The sequence below is a fragment of the Podarcis erhardii genome (assembly GCF_964252035.2).
Source record: "Podarcis erhardii genome assembly, chromosome: 11".
NCBI lineage: Eukaryota > Metazoa > Chordata > Lepidosauria > Squamata > Lacertidae > Podarcis > Podarcis erhardii.
In genome coordinates, this window is record NC_138501.1 from 41,739,271 (window position 1) to 41,752,609 (window position 13,339).

General features: G+C 42.3%; 1 protein-coding gene across 6 annotated transcripts in view; it reads left to right on the forward strand.

Moving 5' to 3' along the window:
• Positions 1 to 1,175: 1,175 nt before the first annotated feature.
• Positions 1,176 to 13,339, forward strand: part of RANBP3L (RAN binding protein 3 like) — a 40,987-nt gene continuing 28,823 nt past the window's right edge. For 2 of the 6 annotated variants that reach the window (XM_081881532.1, XM_081881534.1), the window contains exon 1: positions 1,177 to 1,685. In XM_081881532.1, coding sequence (XP_081737658.1) covers positions 1,481 to 1,685 — 205 coding nt within the window. In that variant the 5' untranslated portion in view covers positions 1,177 to 1,480. Of the gene's footprint in view, positions 1,686 to 13,339 lie in introns of all 6 variants that reach the window. The other 4 variants (XM_081881533.1, XM_081881535.1, XR_014161418.1 and 1 more) reach the window with 3 other exon arrangements.

Genomic DNA, 13,339 nt, shown 5'->3' on the forward strand with positions numbered 1-13,339 from the left:
GATGTTCAAAGCTACTTCAATGTTTATGCCCTTGCATCTTCCTGTTCTGACATCTTCCAGGTGTGGGGAACACCTGGCCTCTAAACCCCAGGTACTGATCCCAGGCCACACCCCTTTCCAAGGCTCCTCCTGCCTCTTCCATTCCACTTTCTCCCAGAAAACTCATGATAAGCTGGCCATGGAAGAAGAGAGGAATCTTTTCCTCCCTGACCCGCTACAGTGCTCTGCTCAGCTGCATCACTTGCAACTGAAATATTCAGTTGCTCCGAATCCAGAGCAAACACAAGAGCTATTCATGCCTTCAAGGGAGCTTCCCCAGAAACAATCCTCCAGCTGAATTGGAGCAAATGTCAATCGGGTTTTCTGTGGATTGACGTCTGCTGTGATTTATCATGAGTTTTCTGGGGGAGAGTGGTGGGGCAAAGGTAAAACTGCTTGGACCTGTGTCCAGAAAGTGCAGGATAAGTGGGAAACTGCGCTTTCTAGGCATGGTGCAAGAAGAAAGTCTGGATCAACCCATAGATGTAGCAGAACTGTTAGCAATCTGTAAACATGGTACACTTAGGTGAGTTCTGAGTGTATATTCCTATTATATCTGAAAAAGGTTGGAGGGTGTGTGCCGTATTTTTCGCTCTATAAGACGCACCAGACCACAAGACACACCTAGTTTTTGGAGGAGGAAAACAAGAAAAATAATATTCTGAATCTCAGAAGCCAGAACAGCAAGAGGGATCGCTGCACAGTGAAAGCAACAATCCCTCTTGCTGTTCTGGCTTCTGGGATAGCTGTGCAGCCTGCATTCGCTCCATAAGACGCACACACATTTCCCTTTACTTTTTAGGAGGGAAAAAGTGAGTCTTATAGAGCAAAAAATACGGTATTTTGTTTTCAGGTGTTCCTGTACGTTATTAGCTTTGCCCAAGCCCTCCCTTTTCAGAATGCACAATTATTTTACTATAGTAATTCCAACAAGCAAGGAACCAGAAAACCCTATTAATTTCAAAGGCGTTCCTCTATCAAATCTGCAGCTGAGAGAACAAGAAAGCTGATCTCCCACTTCACCACTGGTAAATCCCGGGCAGAGGAAATCTAAGTCTCCCTACTGGCCCACCCTCTTTATGTTAATCTTCGTGGCTTTACATATCCCCTCCCAGAGTTCTGCCTCTCTCTTAAGTACTCTAGTCTGAGCTGTCAGAAACAGCAAGCGCAGACCTTGCTGAGCGAGCAGCTTGCTCTCCTATGAACTGCGACATTCCTCCAGCCCTTTAAAGTTGCTTTATTATTTTTTAAACGTTCAATTGCAAGAAGCTGCTTTGGGATTCTGGAGAAGGTTGCAGCATCACTGACGACTGCACAAAGTTACATCTGGCCAGCTACTTACTTGGGAAGCTGCAGCCACCGCTTTTAGAGGGCGAGAAAATAAGTCTTATCTTTTCAGTGTTCTGTCAGCTGCATTTGCAAAGCTCTATGGACTTCAGTGATGAGGAATCAGCAAATTCCTGCAAGTAGGGTAAATGACTTGTGTACAGGAATAGGTGCTTCATGCACGGAGCACAGGTCTCAATTGTCTCATTTCATCAAAAGAAGAGATCCCAGTGACACATGGACCATGAACCAAGCAGCTGAGGCCACAACGAACGTGTACATGTTCCACACGCTGGACAACAGTAAACACAAAGATGAAGGTAAGCATTTTATTTTTTCAATTGTTTAAAATGACTTTTTTCCCCATTTGCAGCTCAAGCCTTGTGTGCTTTCCCAAGGCAAATACTTCAATACTTCAATGATGACCATCACAATCAGATTGTGCAGAAATAAATATCATACCTTGTACTCGTAATAAACTATGGAGATTACATATACTAACGTGAACACTATTTGGATTATGGTTATGCTTGCCTACATAGCAAAGCCAAAGTTAAACATTTTTAGAACCCATTTATTCCAGTGATTTAGGGTGAAATCCTGTGCACCTTAACTCAGATTAGAAGATTATGCTGTGCTCTCATTGCATTGAGGGTGATGGTTTCTTCCTGAATGGAGTCCATGCTTAACTCTTCCACTGAAATCAGTAGGATTTAAAAGTGTTTGATGTTGACTAATTTAGCCCTGTATACTTTTGCAGTTTCATTTATCCAGTGGGGCAACCCTGACTTTCAGTCCTCAAATTACTTTGAGAGATAGCTTGCTTTATTTATCGATAAATTATATCAATCATCTTTCCACTGAAAAGGTTGTATTTCAGTAACTGAGCACAAACTGTGCACACCAGAAGTACCCAGTTTCAACTGCCAGCATCTCCAGGAAGGGCTAGGGAAAACTTCAGAAACCCATGAAATCTACTGACGGTCAATACAAATAATACTGTGCCAGATGGACCAGTAAGAAGTTGCCACAAGCCACAGGCATGATCTGGTGTAATGGGAATACTCTAAAGATCCTGGTTTGCGTATTATGGCTTGCCCAAGGCTACTCCATCAGTTTTATGCCTGAGCGGGGTTTTGACGCTTGACCTTTCACATTCCAGCTCATCTCCACCTGCTGCACCTCTTTAGTTCTTGAATAAACTACACATGCATTTGCATGATTTGTGTTGCTTCTTCTATTTTTTTTCAGTGAAAGTGATTTTTTTTTTTAATTAAAAAAAACTTGATCAGTGGACAAGGAATAAAATGGAACTGTTGGGAACCTTTAAAGTGCCAGTAGGTTTATGGTTTTGACTCACCATCTGCACCATTGCGACTTTTTCAACAACAATGAGAACTAGATGCCTTAAAAATTGAAACTTGACATTCTTCTGATACTCTTCTAATTAGGATAATGAGATTAGGATAATGAGATTAGTAGAGTCTGTTTTTAACAGCCAGAAATACAGTTATCTATATGGAAAGTGCTTAACAATGGAAATTCAAAGAGGACGGATATACGGTACTCTTTTTCTTCAACTCTTCTTCATTTAAACACCTTATGGATTAGCATTGCCCATTTTCTATGAACCCCTCGATCCATTTTGCTATGTCAGGGAAATTGACATTTACTCAGAAGATTCGTCTGCCTCTTCAAATGTTAATCTGTTCTGTTCAGACTGCCATTCTTTCATCATTGCCAAGCACCAACTTCTAATAATAATAATAATAATAATAATAATAATAATTTATTTATACCCCGCCCATCTGGCTGGGTTTCCCCAGCCACTCTGGGCGGCTTCCAACAAAATATTAAAATACAGTAATGCATCAAACATTAAAAGCTTCCCTAAACAGGGCTGCCTTCAGATGTCTTCTAAAAGATGTCTTCTAACATGTCCTAGATATTTTGCAGCACATGTGCCCATTGTACTGCTAAATACAGTATGTTTTTTCCTTCTCTTCCACGGTGTTTAGAACAGCATAGGTTGGATATCCACAACAACCCTGTGAGGTAGTTTAGGCAGAGAGATGGCGGTTAGCCCAAAGATACCCAATGGGGTTCACAGATAAGGAAGAATAGCCCAGTTGCACTAAGATGAAAACCAATATAGTGCAGAAGGTAGGGTCTAAGACTAGACACAGAGACACCCAGCATTAAATTTCTCTTGGCTCTGAAGCTCACTGTGATTTGTGCAATGATAGAATATTTTGGCTCCCTGATTGTTTGATGATGCTTGGGACCAAATGCATGGTGCCAATTTTTTCTAGACTTATGGTACCTCATTATAGTATATATTTGAGATTTCTCAGCATGACATGATAAGCTGCAATGCAAGGTCAAACTTAAAGTCCTAGTGATTCTGTAGATGTCAGAGTCTTCCCTGTTTCATGTCTGGCATGAACTCTGTGATCTAGTGGCCCAGTTTGTGCTGTCAGACCACCTCTCATTAAATGATGATGTTCTGATGCAGCATCCAAAAATATCTCTGATCATTAGAAGACGACCTGTTCTCCCAAACACTTCATTAAGCATTGCAGTTGACAGTGTTCGTTGCCTGCCAAGTGTGAATATACTGCAAATTTCATCATATATTGCAGCATATCATGCTGAAGGATCTAAATTCTTTAGCATCGAATTTTTAAAGTATGCTTTAAAAATAATGTCATAGTTGCTCTTCAACCTTCACCTTCCCCAAATGTTGTTGGACTACAACTGCCATCACCCCTAACTTTTGGATTTGATGGCCAGGGATGATGGGAGTTGTAGTGCAACAAAATCTAGGGTACCCCAGGTTGAAGAAGGCTATTTCAAAGCAGCACCAAGCTTCCGAACCCAATAAATGTCCTTTATTTCAGTTGCATTGTACTCCAATTGTTCCATATTTTTGACATTTTGGTCTAGTAACCCTAAATGTCCCTTACAATATAAGTTTACAATATATGATGTAATCAATAGTGTAGCCACACATGAATGAGAAGTAATAATAGTCTTTACCTTGCGATAAGTTTAATTACCATCTCTAAAATAAACCCTATTGTCTGTGTCACTACAGGTTTAGGCAAGTCGTGCTTTCAGCTCAAAGGCTTTAGTGAGATTCTTGGCAACAATGTAGGTGTCGGTAAAACGAGCTAAACATATACTATTTCACAAACTACCAGCAGCTAATGCACTAAAATGCCTGAATACCTGCTAAATGTAAAAGCAATCAGAACTCTTTTTGAAAAGGGGATGGCTTCTCTACAAGCTGAATGGGAACGGAACCAAGATGGTTATAAATTGTAATCAATTTATGAGAGTATTTCAAGTTTAGACTGGAAATTAATGTATTTATTTTATACATATATACTTTACCATTTGATGGCTGTGGCGGCTTACATAAAACCATAAGCACATAAATTAATAGGGGGAAGGGAAATAAACTCAGCAGCAGCAGCAGAACACTAAGGTGAAATATATTAAAAATTCAATCATCAAAGCAGGCCATGAATACATCGCAACCAGCTTAGTTTCAAAACGGAAATGTTGAAAAGTTTAGTGTTATTTCTTACTATCTTTATTTTAAAAAGATAAAGAAAGGCACCACTATTAGACCAAACAAAGTAGCATGCATTGAACAGAATGCTAAATATGGGCTTATCTACACTTCCCCTGCTTTCCCTGGGGGAAAACTGCTCTTTAGCGCTCAGTTTGAGCAAAAGGCAATTCCAGTTTCCCCTAGATTGCCATTTGTTCCGATCTATTGCTAAAAAGCAAGTTTCCCCTTGGAAAGGAGTTGGGCAAGTGGAAAACCACTGAGACATGTGCCTAGAAAGCAATCTATTTTTCCTGACAACCATACACCAGAGCTTCATGAAGGAGATGAAAGAAAACAATGTACTTCTCTGATCCTAAGGCTGTGATCCTATGCACCATGTACTGTACTCAGAAGCAAGTTCTATTGAAGTGTGTGGCTTATTTCCAAGTAAATGTGTTTATGGGTGGAAAAAAAGATGCTCGGTTTTTATCGCATGGCAGGTCTTTTGGAAGTGTCCCCATTTGAAATACCTTTCCTCTGAAAGGTAAGGTCAAGCTCTGAAAAAGCTAGCTCCACATATTTGCATCAGAAGTCAGCTATGGATGATGTTGATTGGTTGGCAGCTGTGATATCCATAAGCTACCTCTCCGAAGTGAGTGAGTTGGCAAAACTGATGGCTGAATCAGCTTTTGATTTGCTGATGCATGTGTCTGTTATTTCATCTGTGAAGCTGGTAGGGAGCCTGTGTCGGTCATTGGGCTGAATGCTTTCCATTTTTTGTTTTTGTTTTCAAAATACTGGGCTTTTGGGGAAACCCAGTGGATAAGGCCGGGATAGGTGGAACACTGGAGACAAGGCAAGATTTGGTAGGTTCTGGGTAGAGGCTGGAAGAACCTGGTTGGTCTGGGACAGAACCAGAAAGGAACTTGATAGCTTAGGAGTGGAGGCATAATAGGACATTCCATTTGCAAGCTTTCAGCCTCTGATGCTGGTTACCAAACAAAAGACATTGGGAGGGATCCAGTGTAGTTCTAATGAGACAGTTTTGTCACTGCAAGGATTTCTGCTTGCACGACATTCTCCCCCTCTCCACTCCCTGTGTGCCCCTAAATGTGCTCTAGAGATTCCCTCAACCATCTGGAGCAGATCTGGAGAGCGCCTGGGGTGGCCACAGGGGGGAAAGAGGAGAGAAATTTAATTGTGCAAGTGGAATGGTAAGATTCTGCCCAGATGGCATCAAGGGTGGCCCCTTCCTTACCATAATAAAAGAGGCAATTCATTGCCAAAAAAAAGGAGACAGATCTGCATAAGATATGTGCTAATACGGATGTTTAGGTGCAACTTAATAAATAATTTCTGTAATTAAAATAGCAGTATCTCATCCTAGTTTAATGTATTTTTAACCTTCTGTTGGAAGCCGCCCAGAAAGGCTGGGGAAACCCAGCCAGATGGGAGGGGTAGAAATAAATTATTATTATTATTATTATTATTATTATTATTATTATTATTATTAGTTCAGGCTGGCTGTCTGCTTGCCCTCCAGGTGTTAAATGTTGATAGGCAACTTACTCCCCCTTCTTATGGCTTTTTAGCTCCAGGCTGGACACAACATCCTTTCAAATAGAGGATTTTTTCTCTGTAAAGTATGGCACATGGCGAATCTACCTGGCTTCCAGAAGTGGGAACTGGGGACTGTTCAACAAAAGACGAGCACAAGTATATAGGCTAAAGGAAATTTTAAATGAGTGGTTAGTTAACCTCTGATCTTAGGGCTCCAAGGTCTAGTGGGGACTTCTTATCCATTCTTCTTCAATCTGCTTTCAGCTCTCCATTACAGTGCTTGAGTTATAGGGGGACATAGATAAGGTAAAGGTAAAGGGACCCCTGACCATTAGGTCCAGTCACGAATGACTTTGGGGTTGCGGCGCTCATCTCACTTTATTGGCCAAGGGAACCGGCATACAGCTTCCGGGTCATGTGGCCAGCATGACTAAGCCACTTCTGGCAAACCAGAACAGCATACGGAAATGCCGTTTACCTTCCCACCAGAGCGGTACCTATTTATCTACTTGCACTTTGACATGCTTTCGAACTGCTAGTGGGCAGGAGCAGGGACCGAGCAACGGGAGCTCACCCCGTTGCGGGGATTCGAACCGCCGACCTTCTGATCGGCAAGTCCTAGGCTCTGTGGTTTAACCCACAGCACCACCTGCATCGGGAACACTAAATGAAACCCACTAACTCCATGCCCCATGCAACTTTATTGAAAACAGTAGCTGAGGGGGCCACGTACCACCTTGGCCGCTGTATCATTTAAGCACTGCTCCCTTACCATAGCTGTGTCATGCTAGAGTCTTCAGCCCAATATTCTTGTGAACTGGACCAAATTCATGAACAGCTGCTTCAGTTTAACAAACCCTTAACATGCTCAAACTCCGGCACTGTTCTTACTAACAGCTGGAATGCGCACTGCGGTCACCCCGAGAGATGCCAAAGAAAGCAGTTTAGCTGCTGTGAGCAACCCCAGCTCTCAATATGTAACATATTGTGACACTCAGCCCACGTCTACAAGGAGGACTGTTCAATTTTCTGTTCTTTCAGTTTCTCATTTCCCCAATCGTAAATTCAGATCCACATATTTCTGCAGAAATTCCTGTGGTTGCTTTTTTTTTAAAAAAAAAAATCCTGATGGAAATTCATCAGCATTGTAGTGCGAGTTCCTCGCAAGAAGGTTTTCTTTTGTATTTACTTTTAACAAATATACATATTTTGCAAACAACGTCCCCTAATACAAATGCATTTGTGTACATTATTTTTACTAATATATGCATTTATATGCACACCACCCCATTACATGCTTTTAGGTATGCAATTCTTAGTTGCAGAACTGCATTGCAAAATTCGTAAAAGTGTGACTCGTGAAGTATGGCTGTGTTTCGATTTGTTTACTGTTTTAGAAAGTGCAACTTTAGTGCAATCACCTTTAAAGCCAAGGTGAACCAAATTCCATCCCAAATACTGAATAGTTTCAGGGTCAAACAGCACTTACCCTGAGTTTGGTCCCTGTGGAAGGAAGTCACTGGAGGCTTATTAGAATTTCGTAATGTTTACAGATATAGAGGTTGGGTACAAGTGGAGGAATAGCTTAAACCAGGGATGTGGAGCCTATGCTCCTCCAGATGTTGCTTGATCACAACTCCAACCATCCTTGACCATTAGCCATATTGGTTGAGGCTGATGGAAGTTGGGTTTAGCGCAGGGTTTCCTAAACTTGGGTCTCCACTTGTTTTTTTAGACTACAACTCCCATCATCCCTATCTAGTAGGACCAGTGGTCAGGGGTGATGGGAACTGTAGTCCAAAAACAGCTGGAGAGCCAAGATTGGGAAACCCTGGCTTAGTGCTATGTATAAACCAGGCTAACAAATCACTAATAAAATTAATATAAAACCAAGATAAAACAGCTCATGCCCCCCGCGAAAGCCATGTCTTCCAAACACTTCATAAAATAAAAAGGCAAGGAGGTTTCTTGATGAGCTGCTCTTGGATTGGGAGTTCCATGCCCAAAGTACTGCGAAAATGATCTTTGTTTTTGGGAGAACAGGAATGCAGAGAGAGAGAGTCTGAGTAGCACAGGTGTAAATTGCACTCCTCTTTATTCTCTGCTAAAGCAGCCTTCCCCAGCCTTAGTGGCCCTGATAGGTATTGTAGTTTTAAACAACTTGAGGGCACACGGTTGGGGAAATCTGCAACCAAAGAAAATGTGTTTACTACAATATATTTATGTAAAGGAAGGAGGAGGAAGAAAAAAAAACAAGAGCCCTGTTATGCCAGGATTGTTTACAAGGCTGGCTTTATTTACGAGGTCTGGTCTTCTTTTGGCAGAAAGGGGTGGGTTATTCCAGTCCCACCAGCCAGAGGCGGCCCATTTGGCAGGCTTCTGCAGAGACTTTTCCAGCAGCCTCCTGCACTCAAAGTAGCTGAGCTGCTCAGGACTGGAGCAATCCGGTCTCAACCAGTTTTGAAACCAGCCTGCCGAGAGTGTGCGTCCTGCTGTTGTTCAGGAGGAGGAGGAGGACTAGGAGGAGCAGCCCCTGTATCCTTTGCCTCCACCCCTTGCCTTTGCCTCGTTCACTGCCTTTTGCTCCCTATGGGTCCTCGTAGGGCGGAGTGCCTCTGTGAGCGACTGTGCCTGTTTGTGGACGACTCCTGCTTTTGTCAACAAAAGAGATCAAGCCATGTGTCGCTTCTGCCTCCCTTAAAGCTGGCTGATAGTCTCAGATGAATGCCAAGTGAGCTGGCGCTGTTAGAAGGAGAACAGTCCTTTCTGTTTGCTTCCATCTGTCCCACCATAGTTTCATTCTGCAGCCATCACTAAAGCGCTTTTCTTCTCCCCATGCACATGAGATGTTCTCATTCTGGAACAAAGATTCACTCCAAATGTATATTAAGGCCATGCTTGCTGTAGAAGCTCAGTGGGAGAGCATTTGCTGTGCATGCAGAAGGTTTCTAATTTCAATCCTGGGCATTTCCAGGTATGGCTGGGAGAAACCTATGTCTGAAACGCTGGAGAGCCACCTCCAGCCAGAGTAGATCTCTGGGAGCCAACATGGTGTCCTCTAGATATGGATGGACTGCAGTTCCCATCACCCCCAGCCAGTATGGCCAATGGTTAGGGACGACAGGGATTGTGGTTCAATGACATCTGGAGGGTAGCAGGTTAGCTACCCCTGGTATAAACAATAGCAAACTAGATGGACCAATAATCTGACTCATTAAAAATCAGCTTCCTGTGTCCCTGTCAGCGAGGTTTAGAAAACAGAAGCAAGCCCAATGGAGAGAATGTGAATATTTGCATGGGAGAATCAGCTGGCAACACAGTGCATATAGATATAGATGCACCGGACTTGCCTCACTGTTTTGGCCATCTGGGGTCACCTCCTCACATGCTAGGTTGTCTCAAGACTGGGTTGTTGTTGTTTTTTACGGGGTAAAAATGATAAAATTATTTTAGGGTTGCCATATTTCAAAAAGTGAAAATCCGGACACAAAACTGGTTGAACTTTTTGGGGGCAAAGTTGTTTTGCAAAATCTCAAAAAAAATGCTGATTTTCCTGCACATATTATCGATTTCTGCTGAATCCTGCTTCCAAAGGCTGAATCCTGGCTATGTCCAACCCTATGTAACCACGGCAATCCTATATAACCTTGATGCTTTTGTGAGCTCGCGAATGTGGGCTTTAATTATAATATAAAATGTACCGGCAGGTTTGTGCCTGTATGTTTCCTGGCTTGGCCCAAGACTGTTTGCAAACGGTAGTCTTGTTTCCGGTAAAGGTGCACAGTACCCAAAGCCAGCCAACTTAATTTGGCACCTGGGGTTGAAAATTCCACAACGCCTCTCCTTTTCCCTGCCTGTTAAAATATATATATATATACACAATAATAATACTCTAAACAACTAACAGTTTACCGCCATGTTTCAGTTGCTCACACTGTGGTGAGATGTTTTGCATTTCATTCTAAATTAGAGTAATCATGGACCGAATACCATTGTTATCATGCATTCTGGATGATTTGCGCTCATGATGCTACTGGGGTGGTCATACCAGATACTGCTTTCCATATACTTTGCACCTGCAGAAATTTTGGGATGGACACACTGCTTCATTTCCAGTTGGTGCATATCCTGCTGAGACCCTGCCACGTTTTATACCATAAATCTTTTGGTTCACTTTTGTTCCGCTTTTGTTCTGCTATAGGTAGCAATAAGGAGGTGGCGTTGGGGATGCATGACAGCAGGAAAAAAAATAAAGCAAAATAAATCCACCACTAATGTACTAATGCATTGTGCGAAGAATATGTTGCAGAATCTACCAACAATACGCCAGTGGTCTGGAGGGGCCCTGTTTCTATATTTGCACCAATGTGCATGTTAGCATATGAAAATTTAATGTGCCCTCTGTTTTGATAATACATTTCCTTTTGGAAGTAATATATAAGTGGCTACCCTAGACATATGTGTTTCCTCCCACCCACCCTGACTAGAATAAGTCCTTTACTGTTTATAACATACTGTGATATCTTAGTCTCCTGATTTTTCTGCCAGTCAGAAATGCAGCCACTCAGAAACACTCCCTCAGTTCCTCCCAGATCTGAGCTTTCAGCTATTGCAACAGTTTGTTTTCCCCTGCTCCTAATTCTGGCACAGAACATTTCTGATCCTTGCCAGCTTCCTACGGCCTTCCAGCTTTTAGTAAACAGTCATTCTCTCATGGTTGTCCAAAGTGAGTCTGTTATTTGGTTTCCCACATCTTTTTTCCCCCTTCTCTTTATTTTGTTTTGTTTTGCTTTTTGTTAGTGCAATATGTTTTAAAGTCACAAGGCTAAAACGTTCCATGATAAAAATGGGTGGTCCCATCTAATGCTTGAATTTTAGCCTTCCTAAAGAAAGCAGGAGAAAGAGACCACTGGGAAAGATGATAGAATTTGTTCTTGTTAAAAGAAAACTCTGAGTGATGAGGCTAGTAAGCCTTAAAGGTAAGCATAGGGGGCCTGCGGACTTCTAGATGTTGTCAGACTCCAACTCCCATCATCCCTGAATATCATTCCGTGCTGGCTGGAGGAAACTGGAGTTGGAATCCAACAGCAGCTGGAGGTTCCCTGCGGCTTCCCCATTCTAGTTTTAAGGTTACAGTCAAAGATGAGAAAATTGTAAGTTGTCTGCAATGGGCTGGACACTGCTGCCCTCTGCTGAGTTTGAACAGCACCAGAACTGCTCTAGCCTAAGTAGACACGGTAGAGAAATTTGTTTCAGGTCGCGTTTGAAGGAGAGCACGCCGAAGTCACTCTTTGCAAAATAATACACAAACCCTTCAGAACTTCTTCTTCTCTGAAGTTTTGCAAAGCAACCAAGTAACGTATCTAGAAATGCATAGGTGCACAGAGCAAGGAGGGCATAAAATCGCACATATTGTTGAAAATACATTATATTAGTATTTTCTACATGGTTTGCTTTGCAAAAAAAAAAAGTATGTGTATTAGGAGAAATCCACACGTGGATTTTTGTGTTTTTTTTTTAAAAAAATGCAAAGTGATGTGGAAATGCGGAGAACGGAACTTAAAATTGGAAAAAGGATAAACTGAAATGGACAGATCCACCCATTTCTAACCGTCTTCAGCTACTTGTGTCTACTAATTAAAAAAAAAAAGATTTTATTTTACTCCAGGTTATGGTGGTTTGGATATTAGTATGCAAGTTGCTACAGAGAATATAAAAAGGACTGATGTCGCAGACACTTGGGTTTAAGGATCGTACTTCAGGTTTCACCCTGAAGCACCTACATCCTGCTGCAGGATCTTTAAAACTTTGTGGGTTGACAAATTGAAGAGGATTCCCTTCATTTGGCTGAGACCAGACAGTATCTGAGAGTGTGTGTATGCATGCAGACTGCCTTGTATATCGGTTGCCCCCCATTAGATCACAGCAGAAGCACTTGTCATTGGAAGAGCAGATGAGAATGAAAGCTCCCTTCTGAGGAGACCGCCTTGTTCATTACGATGATTTTTCGACATATTGATACTAACAAAAACAAAGGCATTTTTAAGACCATAAGATGAGCCTCCCTGGATCAGCCAAAGGCCCGGCTAGTTCAACATCTTTGTCATGCACTTGTCACACTGTTTCTGCCTCTACGTGGGGCTACCTTTGAAGGTGACCCAGAAATTACAACTAATCCAGAATGCAGCAGCTAGACTGGTGACTGGGAGTGGCCACCGAGACCATATAACACCAGTCCTGAAAGACCTACATTAGCTCCCAGTACGTTCTCGAGCACAATTCAAAGTGTTGGCGCTGACCTTTAAAGCTCTAAACGGCCTTGGTCCAGTATACCTGAAGGAGTGTCTCCACCTCCATTGTTCAGCCCGGACACTGAGGTCCAGCTCTGAGGGCCTTATTGCGGTTCCCTCACTGAGAGAAGTGAGGTTACAGGGAACCAGGCAGAGGGCCTTCTCAGTAGTGGCGCCCTCCCTGTGGAATGCCCTCCCTTCAGATGTCAATGAAATAAACAACTATCTGACTTTTAGAAGACATCTGAAGGCAGCCCTGTTTAGGGAAGTTTTTTTATGTTAGATGTTTTATTGTGTCTTTAATATTCTGTTGGGAGCTGTCCAGAGTGGCTGGGGAAAGCCAGCCAGATGGGCAGAGTATAAATAATAAATTATTATTAAAATTATTATTATTACTCTACCATCTGATGAAATGGGACACCTGAATGCTACACACAGTTGAGCATGCATAGGCAAATACCAAATGCCTGATTTATTGCTTTCCTGCAGTGCTGTGCATAGTCACTTCCCCATTGGGCTATAATATTATTTCATATGGCATGTTATAATTAACAACCCATTACAC